The 23,814-nt window shown below is 36.6% G+C and overlaps 4 protein-coding genes across 4 annotated transcripts; 1 reads left to right on the plus strand and 3 right to left on the minus strand.

The window, feature by feature from the left end:
* Positions 1-87: 87 nt before the first annotated feature.
* Positions 88-4,643, minus strand: SA1 (Stromalin 1). Its single transcript, XM_961805.4, has 5 exons — positions 4,054-4,643; positions 3,688-3,999; positions 2,386-3,627; positions 1,755-2,033; positions 88-1,698 (listed from the first exon to the last, which is right to left on the minus strand). The coding sequence occupies exons 1-5, from the start codon at positions 4,480-4,482 to the stop codon at positions 586-588; spliced, it is 3,375 nt and encodes a 1,124-aa protein (XP_966898.1). The 5' UTR covers positions 4,483-4,643; the 3' UTR covers positions 88-585.
* Positions 4,644-4,780: 137 nt separating this feature from the next.
* LOC655202 (uncharacterized protein) lies at positions 4,781-6,304 on the plus strand. The gene is made up of 3 exons (XM_961718.4): positions 4,781-4,982; positions 5,028-5,327; positions 5,378-6,304. Exons 1-3 carry the CDS (start codon positions 4,930-4,932, stop codon positions 6,273-6,275), a joined length of 1,251 nt encoding a protein of 416 aa, XP_966811.1. The 5' UTR covers positions 4,781-4,929; the 3' UTR covers positions 6,276-6,304.
* Positions 6,289-12,208, minus strand: Nup214 (Nucleoporin 214kD). The gene is made up of 8 exons (XM_008195304.2): positions 12,040-12,208; positions 11,845-11,986; positions 11,479-11,796; positions 11,044-11,434; positions 10,046-10,997; positions 9,673-9,993; positions 6,427-9,623; positions 6,289-6,378 (listed from the first exon to the last, which is right to left on the minus strand). The coding sequence occupies exons 1-8, from the start codon at positions 12,073-12,075 to the stop codon at positions 6,351-6,353; spliced, it is 5,385 nt and encodes a 1,794-aa protein (XP_008193526.1). The 5' UTR covers positions 12,076-12,208; the 3' UTR covers positions 6,289-6,350.
* Positions 12,209-12,422: 214 nt separating this feature from the next.
* On the minus strand, positions 12,423-13,420 carry aph-1 (anterior pharynx defective 1). The gene has a single exon (XM_961368.4). It carries the CDS (start codon positions 13,339-13,341, stop codon positions 12,619-12,621), a length of 723 nt encoding a protein of 240 aa, XP_966461.1. The 5' UTR covers positions 13,342-13,420; the 3' UTR covers positions 12,423-12,618.
* Between the last annotated feature and the right edge of the window lie 10,394 nt (positions 13,421-23,814).

Raw genomic sequence — 23,814 nt, forward strand, 5'->3', positions numbered from 1 at the left:
AATTTTTTGGAAAAGAATTCGCTTGCATTTTTCTTGTAGATCTTTTTTCAATTATCTTATGCAATTTTTGCCAGAAGCATCCAGAAGTAATTATTAAAACAGTTCTTTATTAATAAAAGTATACATTTATTCATTTAAACTAGCAGGTATACATTATATGACAGCAACAATTACAGCAAAAGAATCTGTAATGGTTATTACCAACTTAGGGCCGGTTTATAGAAGCGTATTATTTTAATCCGCAAAATTCCTGAACAGCGCATTAAATTTTAATTGGGCTTTCTATAAACCGACCATTATTAACTTAAATATAAATATGTTTCAAAAAATAACTAATTGTAAAAACGGTAAAAACTGCGTAAATACTTGATTCCACAAAAAATAACTTACCCTAATAAGACTGTTTCATAAGAACATCATAATGTATTTACAGTAGATAGAAAAAAGTGCGCTAATAAATTAACTCTTTCATTACTTATATTTATATCAAACAAAATCAAACCTTGTTATGACGCAAGAAATCAAAGAGCCAAATAATTAGGAATTCCATTTGTAAATAAATTAAATAGTGCTTTTAGCAACAACTTATCCATAAAGATTTCCCGGAAATTCCTGATCAGACAGCACCTCATCTTGCTCATGATCGGACTCAATTTCCTTCCTTTTCCTCCCATAGGCCCTCTTGCTCGTAACTGGCAGAGCGTCCGACTCACCATGCAGCAAAGAATTGCGATAAAGCAGCAACGGCTGCCAGTCTTCCCCCCTACTGCTCGGCATTCCTGTAGTTATCCTGCGATCCAGAAACGTCAAAACCACTCTTTTATCCTGCTTGAGCAACTTATTAGTGAACTCAGTCAAAATTTCCAGGAACGGTAAATTCGGAGGTGGTCCCGTGGGATCATCCGGTTGATCAGCCCCGCTTACAGCAAACAAAATCCCCGCTCGATGCAGCGCCGTTATAGCTTCCCGATTCTTAACGGCATCCAAACCGAACGAAAGTGCAAATCGCTTTGCCAATTCTTTCAGCGCAAAGAACTCCTCATTCTGACGCGTGCTTTTCCCCGTTGATAATTTCTGCACTTCGTGGAAGATCATATTCAGACTCAAACACATGGTTAGGGCGCAGTTAACTTTATTAATTTCGCGCGCTTTGCTCAAAGTTGCTTTGATAATGTCGCCGTATTCGTTGTAATATTTGACGTAATGTTTGAAGATGTCTGCGGCGGCTTTCGTCGGCATTATGTTGTAGACGATTAGTTTGCAATACGCAGCTAGGAAATTCCTCCGTTTGTGCAACTCCTCGATTCTGTGTTCGTCATGTTCCGCATTTTGTTCGGGGACAAAAACGTAAGATTGGACAAATTCGTTTAAAAGCGACTGGAGATTTCTGTCTGGTTGGCAAGTCAGTTCGGCGAGTGGAGGTGCCGTACTTGACAACTGTTCGCTAAAAACGATCAACAAGTCGCACAGACACACATACGCTTCTTCCTTGATGCTGTTATGTGGCGAACACCGAATTAAAACCTGCGATGCTTCAATAAATTCGTCCAGACGCTGACGCATCTCTTGGATGGCGGCTGCAGTCAAGCCCCCGCCCTCATGCTGGATCTCCAGAACCCTCAAACCCCATAAAAGGCAGTAGAAACAGGCGCTGAGGCTGTATTTGAGAGCGTCAGGTGGAAGCACGCTTTCGGAGTCCTAAATTAAATTTTGTAAGATTACGACGAAATACTACGTTATCACAATTATCTTACTTTGACGTCTTGAAAAAGTGTGGACCATAAATTCCACTGGTTCAAGTTGTGACAAGCGTAGAACATTGAAACTTTTTTTAGTGAACTGACGACGTTGAATATTTCGTCCGCGTTTGGCGTTTCCTCTCCTAGTAGTAAAGTGCGCCAATCGTCGATTGCCTCCTTGTAAGAGACCACGATCATGTCCACAATTGTTGATCTAGCGACGTCGCAACGAGTGTAAATTGAGTGGCCTTCAGTGCAGAGAATTTCGAGAGTTTTTGCGAGAGTCTCCAACACCTACAATTAAAAATTTTCTAAATAATTTTAGTAATGTTAATTTTTTTTGTCTTCGTAAGTTTCGCTGTGCAGTCCATTATTGCAAATAGGTAAAGTTCTTAGTCCTTACGTCGTTAAATAGACCAAAAATTTTTAATTTCCACTGACTAATTTTTATATTGTTAAAGCCTTTAATAATTAAAAAATACATTTTTTAAAATTAATTGTGCACACAATTTTTTGTCTCGTCCGTAATATCCTGTCCGTTATGTGTATGTTTATATATTTTCAGTCCTTCAATTTATTAAACAATTGGCATTAAATATTAAATAAACTGATTAAAATAAAACGATTTTATTAAAACATATCTTACTTCTGGTTCATGGTGCACCTGAGCGATGTGCTTCAGCTTGACCAAAAGCGACTGAAGCGAGCCCTCCTGCCTGCCACTGGTGTACAAATCAAGATCAAAATACTGAGGAATACTCAACAAATTGGCCAATTTCTCCGGATCGGCTGCATATTTATCCAAAAGCGGTGGCAAAGTCACTATAAAGTGTTCGGTCAATTTTTGCTTGTCCTCTCCGGCTTGTTTCATTTCACGCAACGACGAAACCCTCCTTGTGGGCCCCCTCCCGACTGGGGCCTCCCCCGTGGCCGCTTGTTTGATGCAACACACCATAATTTCAATCAAACTCGTCTCTTGACGATTATCCAGAGGTTCCTCCTGTGGTCCGGGTTCCTCCAGCAACAAATCGGTCATGCATTCCCAGTCCTTCATCATACTGTTGGACTCGATAAGCGAGTCGACTAGATAAGCCGCATGTTCGTGCAACTCCGACTCGATGAAAAACTGGACCAAGTCTCGGATAAACGGCGTGTTGGGCAACCGGCGTTTGCCCCTTTTCGTTTTACCTATATCCACGTCTCCCGGCTGGAAGAGACGTTCGTTTAGAAATTCGCCAGCTGCTTGCGCCACAGCTCTGTGTGAGGAGTAAACCAGCTCGTACACATGTTCACAATCTTTGTCGGTTAAAATTTCGTGATGATGCTTCAGGATTGAGATAACAAGTCGCACAGCTTGCACGGCCACGTCGTACTCTTTATCCAGAGTCATTGCAACGATCCTGTCTTTGAATTTATTGGTGAACAACTCCAACTTGCCCTTCAACTCTTCACTAGCATATAGCGGTTGAAGGGCTTGGAGGCACCTCAAGCGCACCTCGCCCACTTTATCATGCAAGGTCCACCCTATATATTTTAAATAAGAGTCGTCCAAGAAATTCGCGTGGAACTTGTGCATCCAAACACCGATTTCCGTCATTGCTATTGCTCGGATTTCGGGCAAAGTGTCGCGATAACGATGGACGAAAACCGATTTAAACATGTAGGTCAACATGTTCTTTATTTCGTCCATATTTTCTTCCAGCTCTTGCCGTTTCCCAAGCAGGGCTTCAAGACGATCACTGGCGCGTTTTTCGCGAGTTTTCTGTCTCTCGGCTTCGTACTGACGTTGCGTATTATCGAGATTAACCGAAACTGTTAAAGCAACGTCCACTAAAGCCGTCATTAGTTTCATTGCGCCGAGGGTTGCAGTGTGCCTGAACGCACGCACCTATAAAGATAAAAAAACGACCAGTGAAAGTAATAAAAATGTATGAAATTCTCAGCTTGCCTGCGAATCTGAGAGCCCCGTGAGCAACGAAATCACGTTGTCCATTAAAAACTGGTCGTAAATGATCGAGTACTGGCACTGTTTGACCAGAGTTTGCACAAAATCGCAAAAATTCTGCCTGAATTTTTTCCACGTTTGACCGGCCATAATAAGCGGGTATTCGCCCGACTCTTCATCAAATTCCTCGGTCATTCTCCTGATAATAGCCGCATGTTCCATGGTGGCTTGCATCTGTTGCGTTATTCTCCCCTTACAACCAGCAGCGTTTATAAAAAACTGCATCAATGCGATCAAAGCTGCCTCCCTATTGACCTAAGTAAAGTACAAAATAAATTCAAAAAAATCACAAAAACGTGATAAAATCACCTTGTAACTCTCGATCCACTCATCCACAATATTGGTAAGTGAAACCTTGCTGTTTTTGATGTAGTGGTACAAAGAAGTCTCATCTTCTGTACTCCCCTCAACCGTGTTTTTGCGACCGGGGGGTCTGCCCCTGCCACGGGGTTTGGGCGGTGCTGGTGTTCCAGCCCCAGTTGGAGAATAGGAAGGTGGTGGCAGATTTGTTTGCCCCCTTGCTTTAGATCTGGTAATTCGGCGCATTCCGGGAGTTGGGGGCGATTCAAACATGCCGTCTGATGATGATGTGCCCGCTTGTTCGGTGTATTCGACTCCATATAAACTGGGGTGGCCGTAGCCCCCGTAACCATCGGGCTCAACTTGAGGGGTCATGGGGTTCTCATAGTCGGGGGGCGGCTCATCCATTCGGATTCTCTTACCGCCACGACGTTGCATTTTGAGTGTTTTTTAATTCACATCAATCACAAACGAACTAATATTTATTTACGGGAAAAAGACGCAAAGCGGGACGCGATTTTAATGCCGGTATAGTAGGATTTGATAATTTTTGTATTTGTTTAAACTCAAAAAATAAATGATATAAACGATGTATCAGCCAAAAAAGCTGTAATATTTTTGTAATTTCATTCTCCTCAGTTATTCAATTTATCAGACACATGCAAGATTGAAGATTTTAGAAGTAATTCGGAATAATAAGGGATTGACAAGCCAGTTGGTATTGTAGGAATTTATATTGATTTGTTACCCACATAACCTTAACTTTGAAAAACACTTGAGCATGTATTAATAATCAAAAAATTAGAAATTAACTAGCCATTTTCTAATATTTTTTAATAGCGTCGCCACATTTTATAAATTCAGTAAAGCAAGTATCATTTTAAGATGGAATCCAGTGAGTCTCAACTGCAAATTCGACTGGTTACAAAACAAGAATGGTATGGGAATTTTGCAAAATAACGTAATTCATTGTGCTGTTTTAGTTTTGCGGTCCCAGATGTGCCCCTCGCCGTTCCAGGTTCCATTGAACACAATTCATTAAATGAATTGATTAACCAATTAATAAAAGAGAACAAATCAGATTTTCTGAAGCCCAAAGAATTTGATTTTTTGGTCCTGGGTGAACTACTAAGAGTTCCCCTTCTTGAGCATTTAAAAGAACACAATATTTCAACTGAAATAGCTATCGATGTTGAATATATTGAGAGAACTCCAGCTCCAGAGCCTCAAGATTCACTTTTACACGATGACTGGGTTTCGGGTTTACATTGCGTTGATAAATGGTATTAAACATACACAAACGAACGATTGTGAATAATAATAATGTTTTTAGGATTTTAACTGGATGTTACGACTACTCTGTGAACATATGGACAACGCATGGAAAACTTGTTACATCGCAAAAAGAACATAAAAATATTGTAAAAAAAGTGGCATGGATAAACCAAACCAATCCCTCACAAGGTTTCATAAGTGTTTCTCATGATCTTACGGGACTGCTGTGGCAGTGGGAGCCTGGGACAGATCAGATAAAACCTCAAGTTGTGTTAAAAGGTCATGAAAAAGGGATAGACAGTGTGGGGGTTAGTCCCAACTGTCTTAAAATTGCAACAGGAGGATGGGACACAAACCTAAAGATTTGGTCCTCATCGTTTGAAAGTGACGACGAACCTGCACACAAAAAAGTAAGAGGAGACAAAAATCTGATTACCAGGACCCCCATTCACACATTAAAAGGCCATAAAGAAACCATAACTTCGACTTCCTGGATTGACAACCATGTAATTTGCACTGTGTCAATGGACCATACGATTAAATTTTGGGATGCTGAGTTGTGTGGTATCAAGAATGAAATAGTTGGCCAGAAGGCATTTTTGGATTCTTCTTGGTCTTCCCTATCTAACACATTATTAGCATGTTCAGCTGATAGACATATTCGGTTGTACGACCCAAGGTCTTCAGAGGGTTCAGTGGTCAAGACTACTTTCACCTCACATACGCTATGGGTCAGTTCAATTGAATGGTCAAAATACGATGAACACCTTTTTATGTCGGGAGGATACGATTCTGGTGTCAAATTGTGGGATTCCAGAAGCCCTAAAGCCCCACTTTATAATTTAGAGGGACACCAAGGGCAAGTCCTAGCTGTAGATTGGTCCAATAACAAGTATCTGGTCTCTGGAGGGTGCGACAATAGTGTACACATTTTCAGAAATAATTATGTGTTTTAAGTGAAAAATAAAATTAATTTTAAAAAAATTTATTAGTTTCAGCTTACAAAATTTAACGTAAAACATTTTCCTTCATTAACGCCAACTGGAGAATGAGGAGCTCCTACAAAAAAAAATGTACTATGCCATTTATCAGTTTAAAAATTCTTACCCAGAGAACGGCGCACTCTGCGCTGGGGCGTTGGCAGCTTGCTGTGCCAAATTCCCAAACCCTACTGTTGGTTGATTGGCTAAATTACCAAAAGCTGTGTTCTGGGTACTAGCAGCTGCCCCAAACCCGGGGCTTGAGGACCCAAACACCTTTGAAGTATTCCCAAAAGCCGGTGGGCTGCCAAACGCCGGCGCTCCTCCAAAACTAGGCGAACTCCCGAAACTGGGCGATCCCCCGAAAACGGGAGCTGCCCCAAATCCCGGTTTTTGGAAGCTCTGACCTGCCCCAAACCCGGTTTGTCCCACAGTTCCACTCCCACCACTGAAGGGCCCCGCAGGTTGCTGACCGAAACTGCTACCCCCGAAGAAGGACGACTGTTGGCCGAAGGAAGATTGGTTCCCGAAACCGGTACCAAAACTCTGGGACGTGTTACTGAAGAGCGATCCACCACTGGAACCGAAAACTGAGCCACTTGACGACACTGGAGAGGCTCCGAAAACGCTCTTATCGCCCCCGAAGGGGTTCGCAGGTGCACCGAAACCCGAACTTGCAGTCGTTGAAACATTGAGACTTCCGAAACCGAACGTTCCGGAACTGGTATTGGTGCCGAAAGTACCGGACTGAGTAGTGGCAGGGGCGAAGACATTCGACGAACCGAAAATAGAGGGAGTCGTAGATGCAGGTGCCCCAAAAAGTGAGGGGGCAGTGGACGCAGGTGCTCCGAATAAAGATCCACTAGTACCGAAAGTACCTCCGCTTGTAGTCGTTGCCCCAAAAATGCTCCCAGAGCTCGTAGTTGGTGCATTTCCAAAGACGGAACCACCCGTTTGGCCAAAAGCGGGTGCTGAACCCCCGAAAACGTTCGTACTACCTGACGAACCAAAAACAGAACCTTGACCAAAAGCGCTTGTATTTTTGCTCCCATCGAAGGGCTGGCTTTGGCCGAACGTTGAAGAAGTTGTGGTACCACCAAATATCGACGGCTGTGTGCTTCCGAATATTGACGGTTGAGTCGCATTTGGTTTTGCATTAAATAGGGAAGGCTTTTGGGCGGCGTCTCCAAAAAGACCGAACCCTTGAGATTGAGTTGTCGTTGTAGGACTGGCAAAAGTCGACTGAGTGGTACCAACAGGAGTTCCAAAAACTGGGGTAGTGGGAGAGCCGAAAATTGACGATTGTGTCGTAGCTGCAGCCCCAAATGAACTAGTAGACAAAGGGGTAGCACCACCAAAAATCTGAGTGGTAGGTGTGGTAGCGCCAAAAACAGTCGCTGGTGAAGTACTTGACGAAACATTGCCAAAAATTGACGGCTTTGATACATTACTATCGGTACTTGCAACAGTACCAAAGACAGAAGCTGTAGTGGAGGATGATGGCAGGGCTCCGAAGATGGATGGTTTCGAAACGTTTGAATCCGTGGTTGCAACAGCCCCAAAAACACTTGATGCAGTTGTGCTGCTAAATATTGACGGTTTCGAGGCGCTAACTTCGGTACCACCAAAGAGTGGTTTAGTTGAAAGAGCACCACCGAAAAACCCAGTTGTGGGCGGAGCTGAAGATATGGTTGGAGACTGAGTAGTACTACTAACAATAGAGCCGAAAATTGATGAAGTTGTCGCTGGCGAAGAGAAAATTGATGAAGTTGTTGCTGGCGAAGAGAAAATTGATGACGTTGTTGCTGGCGAAGAGAAAATTGTTGAAGTTGTTGCTGGCGAAGCGAAAATTGATGGAGTTGTTGCTGGCGTTGAGAAAATACTAGTTGAAGATGGGACTGTTGTAACAACAGGAGCTGTAACACCGGTAGTTGTAACAGCTGTAGTAACAACAGTGGCCGCACTGGTGGCGATTTTCGGTGTTGTAGTTACGGCAGGAACAGCCGGTGAGGGAAAAATAGATGATTTAAGTGCCCCCAATGAAAACGGTGAGGACTGAGTTGATGGAGTGCCACTGGTAGTACTAACTGAATTTGGAGCTGTTACACCAAAAGTGGGTTGGATTGAGACTGGACTCGAGACAGCTTGCGTTGTTTTAGGACTGGTTGTTACAGAAGTCGTAGGGAAAATTGAACGTTGGGTACTGCTAGCAACGGGGGAAACGGCAGAAACCACCACATTTGGAGTACTTGTTGCAGAAGTAACTACTGGCTTTGTAGAAAACGTAAAGGTTTTCGATGTCGCAGCTTCGGTCACTTTTTGTGTTGCTGCACCGAAAATACTTGAAGTATTAGTAGCGCCACCGAACGAAAACTGGGTGGAGGTTGGTGCTGTGGTGGTAGCAATACCAAATGACGGAGTAGAAGTTTTCGTAAAAATCGTACTTTCCGCGGTAGTACTAACACTCGTGGATAGATTAAAAACAGAAATAGACGTACTGGGTTTGGTAGTCGCTGCACTACTTGTTAAAATGGGCGCCGCACTAGTAGTTTGTAAACTGAACGAAAATGTAGTTTTAGGCAAAGATGTGGCAAAGAGGTTTGTCCCCACCTTTGGGGTACTGCTAGTAACTGGTTGGGAAGACAAATTAACAAACGATTTAGGTGCTTGCATGGTTGCAGTACTAGTCACTGCCACAAAACTGGGACTTGTTTTAATAATAGACGCTGTCACGGCTGTAGTTGCAGCCATGAAGGTGGGTTTGTAAGTATTTGCTGATGCAGAAACCGAAGTTGAGACAAAAGCCGAATTTGGAGACCCAGCAATCACGTTTTTAGTCAAAGGCGTGAAAGTTTTCTCGGGCAAATTTGTGAAATTTTTAGCCTCGAATTTAAGGGCTAAATTTTGTAAACCTTCGATTGGAGTTGCCGTGGAGTCGAATTTGAGCACAGTGGGTTTGGGAGTTGACTGCGCAAAATCGAGAACCCGAGGTGCAACTGAAGTTTTTTCGGGAAGCCGACTAAGTTGTTTTGGCGGAGTTTGGATTACGGAACTGGCCAATTGAGGCTTCACGAATGAAATATGTGGATATTCTCTTTTTTGGAGAAAAGTCCGCAAATCTTGGACTTTCTTTTTCGTGAAATTTTTCGTTCGATTTATGACGTGTTCATACTGAAGTTGGCTGATGTCTTCAGGGTTCATCCTCAAACGTTTCAAATCCTCGGACAGGTCTTTAACATCATCAAAAGGAACAAGGAGAGAAGGACCAACGGCCGATCGCGACTTTTTTTTAATCCTACTGGCTATATCTTTCAAAATATAACTCTACGAACGAAATAATTAACGAAACCTACAAGTCAATCAACTGCCTTACTTGTTTTTGCAAAATTGCGTTTTGTTTCACCATGGTTTGGAAAATCATCTCCATCGTCGGAATCTGTATTTTGTGCTTCTTCTTGCAATAATCCTGGAAATTTTCCCACTGTTCATCTAAAGCGGAGTGTGCTTGCGATATTTGTGACTCCAAATAATAATTCGCATGTCGTATATCTGCAAGCTGTTTCTCAGAAACAGAATCCAACGGTTGTGCTCTCATCAAAACCAACAAAGACTCATCCTGAGACGACAAATGGCGAGACTTCACTTCCTCATACCACGCCCAAGATTGAAGAAGATTCTGCTTTAAGATATGAACCTGAAACGGCAATTAAAGACGTTGAACAAATAAAATTAACACATTCGTGTACCTCTGAGTTTTGTGTAGTACAAATATCGACAAGCTCGTTGAAAAACTCCTCTAACGACTTGGTACCAAGGACGATTTTGGTTTTATCATCATCTGATCCTAAATTCAATTTCAAAGTCCGGCCTTGGTGAAGAATAGCCTTGAGTTCCGATTCGAGAAAAACGCATTCTTCACGGACCATTTGCGCGAAAATTTTCTCAGCTTCTTCCTCTGCTTTCAAGTCCAGATTTATCGTATCTTCGGTCTTTTCGACAGTCTTTGTAGCACTGCTAATAGGAGGTGCGATTGTTTTTGCTACCACTTGTATGGTCTCCGTAGTACCACTTTTAATTTCGCTTGGCTGAGAGGGGTACAAGGATTGGTAAGGTGATGAAGTCGCTGGTTGTGGAGTACTTTTTGCCCCTTTGGAAACGGGAGTTAGAGTCGCTTGACCGCCAAAGAGATTTATCTGAGCTTGTGGCGGAGTTGCTTGATTAGACTGAATCTTAAAAAATGAAGTAGTAGTAGGAGTACTAACTACAACAGGAGCTGGTTTTGGTGGTTCCACACTACTGGTTGGTGTTAGTGGTGGTACTGGTTGTACTTTGGTTTCTTTGATCCCAGTTTCCATGATAAAATTTTGCAAACCTGAAGTGTCAGGTACTGGATCAGGTGGAGCACATATAGTCGGAGACCCCTCTTTCAAATTGATGACGTTAAAAATACACAACGTTCCGTGATGGGACAAGAGTACCAAAAATGGTACTGGTGGTATGGTAGACTCGCCCCATGGTAAGTGCTGGGTGTTTCCAATATCAAGTCCACAACCAACTGGTAACGTTTCTTGACGATTTGTACTGAGAGGGAGTTCAGCCCTTGCTGCATCTCCCATAATCCACTGCTTCCAACAATCGCCTGAATTTCCCAAAATACCAACTTCCATACTGTTCGAGGATGCGGCCATCAAAATATTCCTACAAAATTTAATTAGGCACAAACCTACATTTGAGAGTTAACTACCATTGGTGAATCAAAATCGTGTAAAACTGGGCAGGTCTTGCGTTCCCATTACTGTAGCAAATATCGTCATAATTGATGAAAATAGGGTCTCCAGTTTTGGGAGCATCGACCACGACAAAAGTGGCAGGACTGCTGGGGTTAAGGGGTTGAAAAACTCCGATAAATTGGTAATTGGAGACCCATTGCAAGGACAGAAGTGAATGCGGCTCTTTGAAAGGTGGCGCATTTATCACTTTAACCGCCTTAAGGTCAGGTTTATATTGGGTGATTTTACCATCACGAGAACCCACGGCTATTTGCTTGCCTTTGGGGCTCCAACAAAAGCTGGTAGCACCCGCTGCAGCCGGTAGCTCATTGATATCAATGCCGCTACTTTTGATTTCATAAATTCCTGAAATACCCAATAAATAAAAGTTGAATAATTGATATGTGTACCTAAAGTTCCGTCGCTTTTGCAGGCTGTAAATACCGGTCCTAGAGCCGGATTCCAATTCACTTCCGTTACAAAAACTGAGGGGGTGGCTGAGAGACGAATTTCCCCAATCTGTTTAATATCTTTCTGCCAGAATGACTTAACATCGTAAAATAAAACACACGGACAATTATTTTTTTCGACAACAATGGCCAATACTGTGTGCTCGCAATTAACTGATAAATGTGTAGGGGCTGACGGTACAGCCAGATTTCTTCTAGGGTAGTCGGATTTGTCTCCACTACCTAAAGTACACCCTTCTATGCTTTTTAACTGAATTACTGCAAAACAAATTATTGCAATGTATCGTTCTTGCAGATAAGCCATACCTTGCACGTTTGGAGTATTGGTTCCAACGAAAATTAACCCAAATCTGCTGGCACACGTAACCAGACTACAAAGTTTGGAAGCATTTGCACCCTCTACATTATTAAAAACTTTCAAACGGCAACGTAATTTAAACTGAAGATCCTGTATTCATGGAAAAATGATTATTTAACTCATACTGATTATTTTACAAATACCTGGATATCTATGGGGTCTGGAGCGGTTTTTAACATTATTGCTGAAACTTACACTTCTCTAACACAAAATCGAAATTAACAATCACGAATTCGTAAATTAAACATACCGGACAAACATAACCGCTTTCGAAAAATCTGTCAAAAATGAAGTTTCGACAGAAATCGCTTGTCAAATCACCTAAAGCCCAATTCACGCTTCAGACGCTGTACACTGGTGGTAACATAAACATAATTAACTTAAAAGCTGCTCCATTTGATTTTATTTTACTTACTGCAACTATTTATGCCTCTCTCTTATTCTATGATTTATACATACAACTGCACGCGTCTGGTAGGTATACCATGTAAGGAATAGGGATTTTTTTAATGAAATAAAATCACAATTTCTTTGAAGGTTTTATTAATTAGTTACAAAAATCTCTACATTTAAATAAATAAAAATGTAGTAAACATAACTTTTCAGTCAAACAAGAGATTTACATTGGATAAAACATAAAGTGTAATCAAAAGAATGGTTGTTGTGGGTCAGATAATACCGAAATAATTATATATTATGAAAAGTTTTATTTCTCTAATAAATTACTTAAAAGTTATACAGCTTTTAAATGAGGCATATGAGCCACCTGCGACCCTGTATGCCATTAACCCCATGAGGACTAGATTAAAATACAGTGGGATTAAAGTGCCTGCTGGTCCGACTTTAAAATTAAGCAACGTAATACAAGAGGACAAAAGGTGCGAAACCACAACAACTCCCACGTAACACTTATTACTATTATCTAGAGCGTTGAAAAAAATCACACCCCAGAAAGTATGCAACAATGTAAAACAAAGTCCAGTTGCTGCACTTGTGAGGAAAAACATCTCATTCCCGCCTTTCAGTCCCATGGTCCCAGGACCCACTGCGTCAGCAAGGATGTTGACCAACGAAAAGGCCCCGCTGATAATCCCAAAACCCAGCCCACTGACATAGGCCAGAATATGCTTGTTTTCAATCAGCTGAGTGCTGTCGTCGGTGATTTTCTTAAGGCCATTTTCCGCTTTTCTCAGGATTTTGTAAATGATGTAGCGGAAGGTTTCCTGGAAGAACACTGAGAAGACCACTCCAAAAGCCAAGTCTTGCCTCAGCGGGACCACAATGTACCACCACAACGAAGACAACAGAAGGGAGACCAGCCAGAAGAACGCTGCCGCTATCAGGATTATGATTCGCACAGGGTCATGGGCGATTGTGAACACGAACATCGCAAACGGAGGGCCAAAGGCCAAAAAGGTGCACCCGAAGAACTCAACCAAAGTCATTTTCCTTTATTTTCGAAAAAGCTTCAAAGATCTACATGACAGTCGAAATGACATTGACAGGTGTATATCAATGAAGATAGCACCAAAAATGATGAACATTACAGTCGACCAGACAATCGCTGCGCGCATGGAGCGACCACCATTTCCCCACCATTCTCGTTTTCTACAGCCAAGTTCACACCAGGAAAATTATCAAAAAAATCGTAAATCATTATAAAAAATCAATAAGCTGTTACGCTGACTTACATATCACATGTGCAGAACATCTCCTGACCATTCTAATGTGTTTCTATTACAAATTAAAATTAATTGAGGAATTATTAGAAAAACTTGTAGGTCGTTATCAGAGGCTGAAAGTTCAGAATGTTTCAACTTATTATTATTGAATCAGCCTAATTCTGCGTTGAGTTGCTATCTGTAAGTATTTTAATAAATCGTGATTAAAGGTGTAAAATATGAAAATATTGAAAAAATAAAAAGAAAGCTTAGATGAAATTAAAGCTTTACGATGGTAATAAAAACTGATTTTTTAGGCAAGGTCGTAAAAGTCTGTCTGAAACAGAAGTTCAGGGTGTCGATTCTCAGGCCCCAGATTGGCTAAAAGTGTTGTTCGAACACATAAGCGCGTCTCAGTTTTTGAGATCTCTAAATATGAGTATGGAGCAGTAGGGGCTAGAGGCGTGTTGCCAGGAATTTTATAAGACAAATTTCCTGACGTGACCATTCTTATGTGATTCTATTACAAAGGACAGGAGGAAAATAGTGAAAACAATGAATAAGAGTTTTGCAAAATGTTTATAGAAAAGTTGTTGTACTTTATGTTTTATTATGTGGTAAACTTAACACACCTTAAAACACGGCCTTTATAAACGATTAAATGCCCTTTTTCATCAAAATGTTTAACACGAAAAGTTCATTTTTGCCCTATATACATTTCAATAAATCACACTAAAGTTTATGTCGTTGACTCAAAGGTAGATTTATCTACCCATAACATATTCAATAATAATTAATAACACTCTAAAAGAGCAGAAACGGACACAAAATCCATAAATGTTAAAATTTTTACGTTTCAGCTGATAACATAACCCTACTTTTACAACCGAATTTTATGGAGACTTAAAACTAACACAATTTGTGGCGATACCACTAATTTTCGCACCAAAATTTCACATAACCGGCTTGTTTGCACAAAGGAAATGAGGAAAATAATGAATAAGAACTTTGCAAAATGCTTTTATAGAAAAGTTAAACCTTATGATTTATTACGTGGTAAACTTAACAACACACGTTAACACGCCCTTTACAAACGATTAAACACCCTTTTTCATGAAAAGTTTGACACGATAAGTTCATTTTTCAATAAATTTCACTGAAGTTTATGTCGTTGACTCAAGGTAGATTTATCTGCCCTTAAAGATGTTCTATAATAATTAATAACGCTCTAAAAGTGCAGAAAAGCACACAAAATCCATTAAAGTTAAAATTTAACACTTCAGAAGAGAGCATAATAACCTTAACCCTACTTTCTAAACTTTTGTCTCTATCTGGCAATAGTACATAACAAAGGTAGAGCTTTCGGCCCTAAATATCCTATCATAACGTTCTGAAAGGGCAGAAATGGAGACAAAATTTATAAAAGTGTAAATTTTGACATTTCCAGGTATCAACATAACCCTGTTTTTCGAACACACCGAATTTTCAACAAACCAAACCAAACAAACAATTTGTGGCTATACGCATTGCGGTACCACTAATTTTAACATCAAAATTTCACATTGCCAGTTTCTGTTTAAATAAAAACATGCATGCGAAATTTTTATAATTTTTGACGTTTATAGACAAATACATTTGTCGTAATTAATTTTTCTAGGTTAATACTGTTCTATTTTGAATAATTCTGTGTATGAATGTTTCTAAATTTGAAAAATTATGTGAGTATATGTTTCTGGTGATGACCTGTTTTATACATCAAATGACGTCACATCCGTGACGTGTCCCGAGGTTAGGTGTGCGACGCAGTAGGCGAGAGCGCTTCAGTCGACAGCGAGCAGCGGCACGGGTCAGATCGGGAGCGGGAGCGGGAGCAGGAGGCGAGGCGAAGCGAGGTGAGGCGGTTTATTTAAATTATTGTGTATTGTGCCGTTTCGTTTAATTTATTCAGTTTGTCACTTACCGTTGTCGCGAACGGACGTGTGCTCAATCAAATCTAAATTTTTCGGTTTAAATTTTAAATTTGGTGATCGCGGTGTGTTAGTGCCAATGGAATGGACTTAAGGAGGAAACAATCCGGATTAAAGGGTAAGTTTTACAATGATTTATTTTAAGAAAATTAAATCAAATTTGTGATATTTCCAACTAGTAATTTAAGGGCACATTGTTCTTATTTCATTGTTTCTTTTATTGCAGTAGGTCCGTTTAAGAAGAAGATGGCATCGGAACAGAAGACAAAGGTCAGTGCATTTTTTTTTTTCATTTGCGGTTAATTTATTTTCATTGTCTTGCTACAAACGGTAGCAGAAGTGCGTTTTAATTTTTTAAATGCGGTGTTGAAAAGTCATAGTTTGAGTGACACATTTTAAATTCAGTAACTGCAAATAAAATAAAACACTCAAATAATTTATTGCCACGTAATAATTTTGTGTTTAATTTCAATGAATGAAAGTGGCTTCCTCAAAATTTAATTCAAATAAACATTTATTTTTGGTTTCATTTTTATTATTTTTTTTTATGCTACAAACGGTAGCCAACGTGGAAGCGATATGAAGGTAGGTGTATTTTATTGCTGTGTCGTTATTTCACAAACCAATAATTTCATCAAAGTTAATTGCAATTAAAATCTTTAAATGCGGTGTTGAAAAGTGATAGTTTGAGTGACATTTTAAATGCAGTAACTATAAACAAAATCAAACACTCAAACAATTTATTGCCACATAATAATTTTCTCTTTAATTTCAATGAATGAAAGTGGCTTGCTCTAAATTTAATGCAAAGAAACATTTTTTTTTTGGTTTCATTTTTATTATTATTATTTTATGCAACAAACGGTAGCCAACGTGGAAGCGAAACACAGGTACGTCCATTTTATTGTTGTGTCGTATTTATTTATTTATTTCACAAACCAATAATTCGTTAAAATTTTATTGCGATTAAAATGTTGTGTACACCGGCTCTAAATACGGTGTTGAAAAGTCATAGTTTGAGTGACTCATTTTAAATACAGTAACTATAAACAAAATCAAACACTCAAACAATTTATTGCCACGTAATAATTTTCTCTTTAATTTCAATGAATGAAAGTGGCTTGCTTTAAATTTAATGCAAAGAAACATTTTTTTTTGGTTTCTTTTTTATTATTATTATTTTTTATGCTACAAACGGTAGCCAACGTGGAAGCGAAACACAGGTACGTCCATTTTATTGTTGTGTCGTATTTATTTATTTATTTCACAAACCAATAATTCGTTAAAATTTTATTGCGATTAAAATGTTGTGTACACCGGCTCTAAATACGGTGTTGAAAAGTCATAGTTTGAGTGACTCATTTTAAATACAGTAACTAAAATAAAATCAAACACTCAAACAATTTATTGCCACGTAATAATTTTCTCTTTAATTTCAATGAATGAAAGTGGCTTGCTCTAAATTTAATGCAAAGAAACATTTTTTTTTTGGTTTCTTTTTTATTATTATTATTTTTTATGCTACAAACGGTAGCCAACGTGGAAGCGAAACACAGGTACGTCCATTTTATTGTTGTGTCGTATTTATTTATTTATTTCACAAACCAATAATTCGTTAAAATTTTATTGCGATTAAAATGTTGTGTACACCGGCTCTAAATGCGGTGTTGAAAAGTCATAGTTTGAGTGACACATTTTAAATTCAGTAACTGCAAATAAAATAAAACACTCAAATAATTTATTGCCACGTAATAATTTTGTGTTTAATTTCAATGAATGAAAGTGGCTTCCTCAAAATTTAATTCAAATAAACATTTATTTTTGGTTTCATTTTTATTATTTTTTTTTATGCTACAAACGGTAGCCAACGTGGAAGCGATATGAAGGTAGGTGTATTTTATTGCTGTGTCGTTATTTCACAAACCAATAATTTCATCAAAGTTAATTGCAATTAAAATCTTTAAATGCGGTGTTGAAAAGTGATAGTTTGAGTGACATTTTAAATGCAGTAACTATAAACAAAATCAAACACTCAAACAATTTATTGCCACGTAATAATTTTCTCTTTAATTTCAATGAATGAAAGTGGCTTGCTTTAAATTTAATGCAAAGATACATTTTTTTTTGGTTTCTTTTTTATTATTATTATTTTTTATGCTACAAACGGTAGCCAACGTGGAAGCGAAACACAGGTACGTCCATTTTATTGTTGTGTCGTATTTATTTATTTATTTCACAAACCAATAATTCGTTAAAATTTTATTGCGATTAAAATGTTGTGTACACCGGCTCTAAATACGGTGTTGAAAAGTCATAGTTTGAGTGACTCATTTTAAATACAGTAACTAAAATAAAATCAAACACTCAAACAATTTATTGCCACGTAATAATTTTCTCTTTAATTTCAATGAATGAAAGTGGCTTGCTCTAAATTTAATGCAAAGAAACATTTTTTTTTGGTTTCTTTTTTATTATTATTATTTTTTATGCTACAAACGGTAGCCAACGTGGAAGCGAAACACAGGTACGTCCATTTTATTGTTGTGTCGTATTTATTTATTTATTTCACAAACCAATAATTCGTTAAAATTTTATTGCGATTAAAATGTTGTGTACACCGGCTCTAAATGCGGTGTTGAAAAGTCATAGTTTGAGTGACACATTTTAAATTCAGTAACTGCAAATAAAATAAAACACTCAAATAATTTATTGCCACGTAATAATTTTGTGTTTAATTTCAATGAATGAAAGTGGCTTCCTCAAAATTTAATTCAAATAAACATTTATTTTTGGTTTCATTTTTATTATTTTTTTTTATGCTACAAACGGTAGCCAACGTGGAAGCGATATGAAGGTAGGTGTATTTTATTGCTGTGTCGTTATTTCACAAACCAATAATTTCATCAAAGTTAATTGCAATTAAAATCTTTAAATGCGGTGTTGAAAAGTGATAGTTTGAGTGACATTTTAAATGCAGTAACTATAAACAAAATCAAACACTCAAACAATTTATTGCCACATAATAATTTTCTCTTTAATTTCAATGAATGAAAGTGGCTTGCTCTAAATTTAATGCAAAGAAACATTTTTTTTTTGGTTTCATTTTTATTATTATTATTTTATGCTACAAACGGTAGCCAACGTGGAAGCGAAACACAGGTACGTCCATTTTATTGTTGTGTCGTATTTATTTATTTATTTCACAAACCAATAATTCGTTAAAATTTTATTGCGATTAAAATGTTGTGTACACCGGCTCTAAATACGGTGTTGAAAAGTCATAGTTTGAGTGACTCATTTTAAATACAGTAACTAAAATAAAATCAAACACTCAAACAATTTATTGCCACGTAATAATTTTCTCTTTAATTTCAATGAATGAAAGTGGCTTGCTCTAAATTTAATGCAAAGAAACATTTTTTTTTTGGTTTCTTTTTTATTATTATTATTTTTTATGCTACAAACGGTAGCCAACGTGGAAGCGAAACACAGGTACGTCCATTTTATTGTTGTGTCGTATTTATTTATTTATTTCACAAACCAATAATTCGTTAAAATTTTATTGCGATTAAAATGTTGTGTACACCGGCTCTAAATGCGGTGTTGAAAAGTCATAGTTTGAGTGACACATTTTAAATTCAGTAACTGCAAATAAAATAAAACACTCAAATAATTTATTGCCACGTAATAATTTTGTGTTTAATTTCAATGAATGAAAGTGGCTTCCTCAAAATTTAATTCAAATAAACATTTATTTTTGGTTTCATTTTTATTATTTTTTTTTATGCTACAAACGGTAGCCAACGTGGAAGCGATATGAAGGTAGGTGTATTTTATTGCTGTGTCGTTATTTCACAAACCAATAATTTCATCAAAGTTAATTGCAATTAAAATCTTTAAATGCGGTGTTGAAAAGTGATAGTTTGAGTGACATTTTAAATGCAGTAACTATAAACAAAATCAAACACTCAAACAATTTATTGCCACATAATAATTTTCTCTTTAATTTCAATGAATGAAAGTGGCTTGCTCTAAATTTAATGCAAAGAAACATTTTTTTTTTGGTTTCATTTTTATTATTATTATTTTATGCTACAAACGGTAGCCAACGTGGAAGCGAAACACAGGTACGTCCATTTTATTGTTGTGTCGTATTTATTTATTTATTTCACAAACCAATAATTCGTTAAAATTTTATTGCGATTAAAATGTTGTGTACACCGGCTCTAAATACGGTGTTGAAAAGTCATAGTTTGAGTGACTCATTTTAAATACAGTAACTATAAACAAAATCAAACACTCAAACAATTTATTGCCACGTAATAATTTTCTCTTTAATTTCAATGAATGAAAGTGGCTTGCTCTAAATTTAATGCAAATAAACATTTATTTTTGGTTTCATTTTTATTATTTTTTTATGCTACAAACGGTAGCCAACGTGGAAGCGATATGAAGGTAGGTGCATTTATTTACTGAGGTATTGAATTTGATTTGAATTTGAATTGCCACATATTGAAACGTATTGTGTATTTTTTATTTTGTTTAATATTGACAAACGTTGCTTGTTGTAACTTTCATGCAAATAAAGATTTTTATTGGTGTTGTTTTAATTTTTTATTAAATGTCTTGCTACAAACAGTAGCCAACGGAGAAGCCATATGAAGGTAGGTGCATTTTTTTGCGTTTTATCTTGTGATGTGTTGAATTTAATAGCTTGTGTGCCATATATTATACCGTATTGTGTATCCTTTCTTCTGTATAATATTTATTAAAGATGCTTGTTGTAACTTTCCTACAAATTAATTTTTTTGTTGGTTGTGTTTTTAATTTATTTTTTAGGTTTTGCTACAAATGGTAGCAGATGCAGTACAAAAGGTAAGAGCATTTATTTAACGCAAAGTGAAAAAGGTTTGATTTTTATGTACTATTTTTTCATTTCACAAACCAATAATTCCTTTATTCTCTTCATTTTCAAATAATCATTGTTTACCTCATCCTTATATCCTTTTTTCCTGGCAAGAATGCTCTAAACCTCCACGTGGTTCTTGCTGGACAAATTAGTTATTGACTAATTTTTAATTTTTAATTAGTTATTGACTAATTTGACCAATTAGAGCAATCCTTAAATATAACATTGTTGATTGTTTTTTACAGCCGTAAAATTATGTCGCTTGTTGTAATTTTCATGCAAATAAAGATTTTTTCATTGGTGTTGTTTTTAATTTTTTTTAATGCTACAAACGGTAGCCAACGTGGAAGCGATATGAAGGTAGGTGTATTTTATTGCTGTGTCGTATTTGTTTATTTCACAAACCAATAATTTCATAAAACTTAATTGCAATTAAATTCTTGTGTACACCGGCTCTAAATACGGTGTTGAAAAGTCATAGTTTGAGTGACTCATTTTAAATACAGTAACTAAAATAAAATCAAACACTCAAACAATTTATTGCCACGTAATAATTTTCTCTTTCATTTCAATGAATGAAAGTGGCTTACTCTAAATTTAATGCAAAGAAACATTTTTTTTTGGTTTCATTTTTATTATTATTATTTTATGCTACAAACGGTAGCCAACGTGGAAGCGAAACACAGGTACGTCCATTTTATTGTTGTGTCGTATTTATTTATTTATTTCACAAACCAATAATTCGTTAAAATTTTATTGCGATTAAAATGTTGTGTACACCGGCTCTAAATACGGTGTTGAAAAGTCATAGTTTGAGAGACTCATTTTAAATACAGTAACTATAAACAAAATCAAACACTCAAACAATTTATTGCCACGTAATAATTTTCTCTTTAATTTCAATGAATGAAAGTGGCTTGCTCTAAATTTAATGCAAAGAAACATTTTTTTTTGGTTTCTTTTTTATTATTATTATTTTTTATGCTACAAACGGTAGCCAACGTGGAAGCGAAACACAGGTACGTCCATTTTATTGTTGTGTCGTATTTATTTATTTATTTCACAAACCAATAATTCGTTAAAATTTTATTGCGATTAAAATGTTGTGTACACCGGCTCTAAATACGGTGTTGAAAAGTCATAGTTTGAGTGACTCATTTTAAATACAGTAATTAAAATAAAATCAAACACTCAAACAATTTATTGCCACGTAATAATTTTCTCTTTAATTTCAATGAATGAAAGTGGCTTGCTCTAAATTTAATGCAAAGAAACATTTTTTTTTTGGTTTCATTTTTATTATTATTATTTTATGCTACAAACGGTAGCCAACGTGGAAGCGAAACACAGGTACGTCCATTTTATTGTTGTGTCGTATTTATTTATTTATTTCACAAACCAATAATTCGTTAAAATTTTATTGCGATTAAAATGTTGTGTACACCGGCTCTAAATACGGTGTTGAAAAGTCATAGTTTGAGAGACTCATTTTAAATACAGTAACTATAAACAAAATCAAACACTCAAACAATTTATTGCCACGTAATAATTTTCTCTTTAATTTCAATGAATGAAAGTGGCTTGCTCTAAATTTAATGCAAAGAAACATTTTTTTTTGGTTTCTTTTTTATTATTATTATTTTTTATGCTACAAACGGTAGCCAACGTGGAAGCGAAACACAGGTACGTCCATTTTATTGTTGTGTCGTATTTATTTATTTATTTCACAAACCAATAATTCGTTAAAATTTTATTGCGATTAAAATGTTGTGTACACCGGCTCTAAATACGGTGTTGAAAAGTCATAGTTTGAGTGACTCATTTTAAATACAGTAACTATAAACAAAATCAAACACTCAAACAATTTATTGCCACGTAATAATTTTCTCTTTAATTTCAATGAATGAAAGTGGCTTGCTCTAAATTTAATGCAAAGAAACATTTTTTTTTTTGGTTTCATTTTTATTATTATTATTTTATGCTACAAACGGTAGCCAACGTGGAAGCGAAACACAGGTACGTCCATTTTATTGTTGTGTCGTATTTATTTATTTATTTCACAAACCAATAATTCGTTAAAATTTTATTGCGATTAAAATGTTGTGTACACCGGCTCTAAATACGGTGTTGAAAAGTCATAGTTTGAGTGACTCATTTTAAATACAGTAATTAAAATAAAATCAAACACTCAAACAATTTATTGCCACGTAATAATTTTCTCTTTAATTTCAATGAATGAAAGTGGCTTGCTCTAAATTTAATGCAAAGAAACATTTTTTTTTGGTTTCATTTTTATTATTATTATTTTATGCTACAAACGGTAGCCAACGTGGAAGCGAAACACAGGTACGTCCATTTTATTGTTGTGTCGTATTTATTTATTTATTTCACAAACCAATAATTCGTTAAAATTTTATTGCGATTAAAATGTTGTGTACACCGGCTCTAAATACGGTGTTGAAAAGTCATAGTTTGAGTGACTCATTTTAAATACAGTAATTAAAATAAAATCAAACACTCAAACAATTTATTGCCACGTAATAATTTTCTCTTTAATTTCAATGAATGAAAGTGGCTTGCTCTAAATTTAATGCAAAGAAACATTTTTTTTTTGGTTTCATTTTTATTATTATTATTTTATGCTACAAACGGTAGCCAACGTGGAAGCGAAACACAGGTACGTCCATTTTATTGTTGTGTCGTATTTATTTATTTATTTCACAAACCAATAATTCGTTAAAATTTTATTGCGATTAAAATGTTGTGTACACCGGCTCTAAATACGGTGTTGAAAAGTCATAGTTTGAGTGACTCATTTTAAATACAGTAACTATAAACAAAATCAAACACTCAAACAATTTATTGCCACGTAATAATTTTCTCTTTAATTTCAATGAATGAAAGTGGCTTGCTCTAAATTTAATGCAAAGAAACATTTTTTTTTTGGTTTCTTTTTTATTATTATTATTTTTTATGCTACAAACGGTAGCCAACGTGGAAGCGAAACACAGGTACGTCCATTTTATTGTTGTGTCGTATTTATTTATTTATTTCACAAACCAATAATTCGTTAAAATTTTATTGCGATTAAAATGTTGTGTACACCGGCTCTAAATGCGGTGTTGAAAAGTCATAGTTTGAGTGACACATTTTAAATTCAGTAACTGCAAATAAAATAAAACACTCAAATAATTTATTGCCACGTAATAATTTTGTGTTTAATTTCAATGAATGAAAGTGGCTTCCTCAAAATTTAATTCAAATAAACATTTATTTTTGGTTTCATTTTTATTATTTTTTTTTATGCTACAAACGGTAGCCAACGTGGAAGCGATATGAAGGTAGGTGTATTTTATTGCTGTGTCGTTATTTCACAAACCA

Source organism: Tribolium castaneum, chromosome 5 (genome assembly GCF_031307605.1).
Source record: "Tribolium castaneum strain GA2 chromosome 5, icTriCast1.1, whole genome shotgun sequence".
NCBI classification, from domain to species: Eukaryota; Metazoa; Arthropoda; class Insecta; order Coleoptera; family Tenebrionidae; genus Tribolium; species Tribolium castaneum.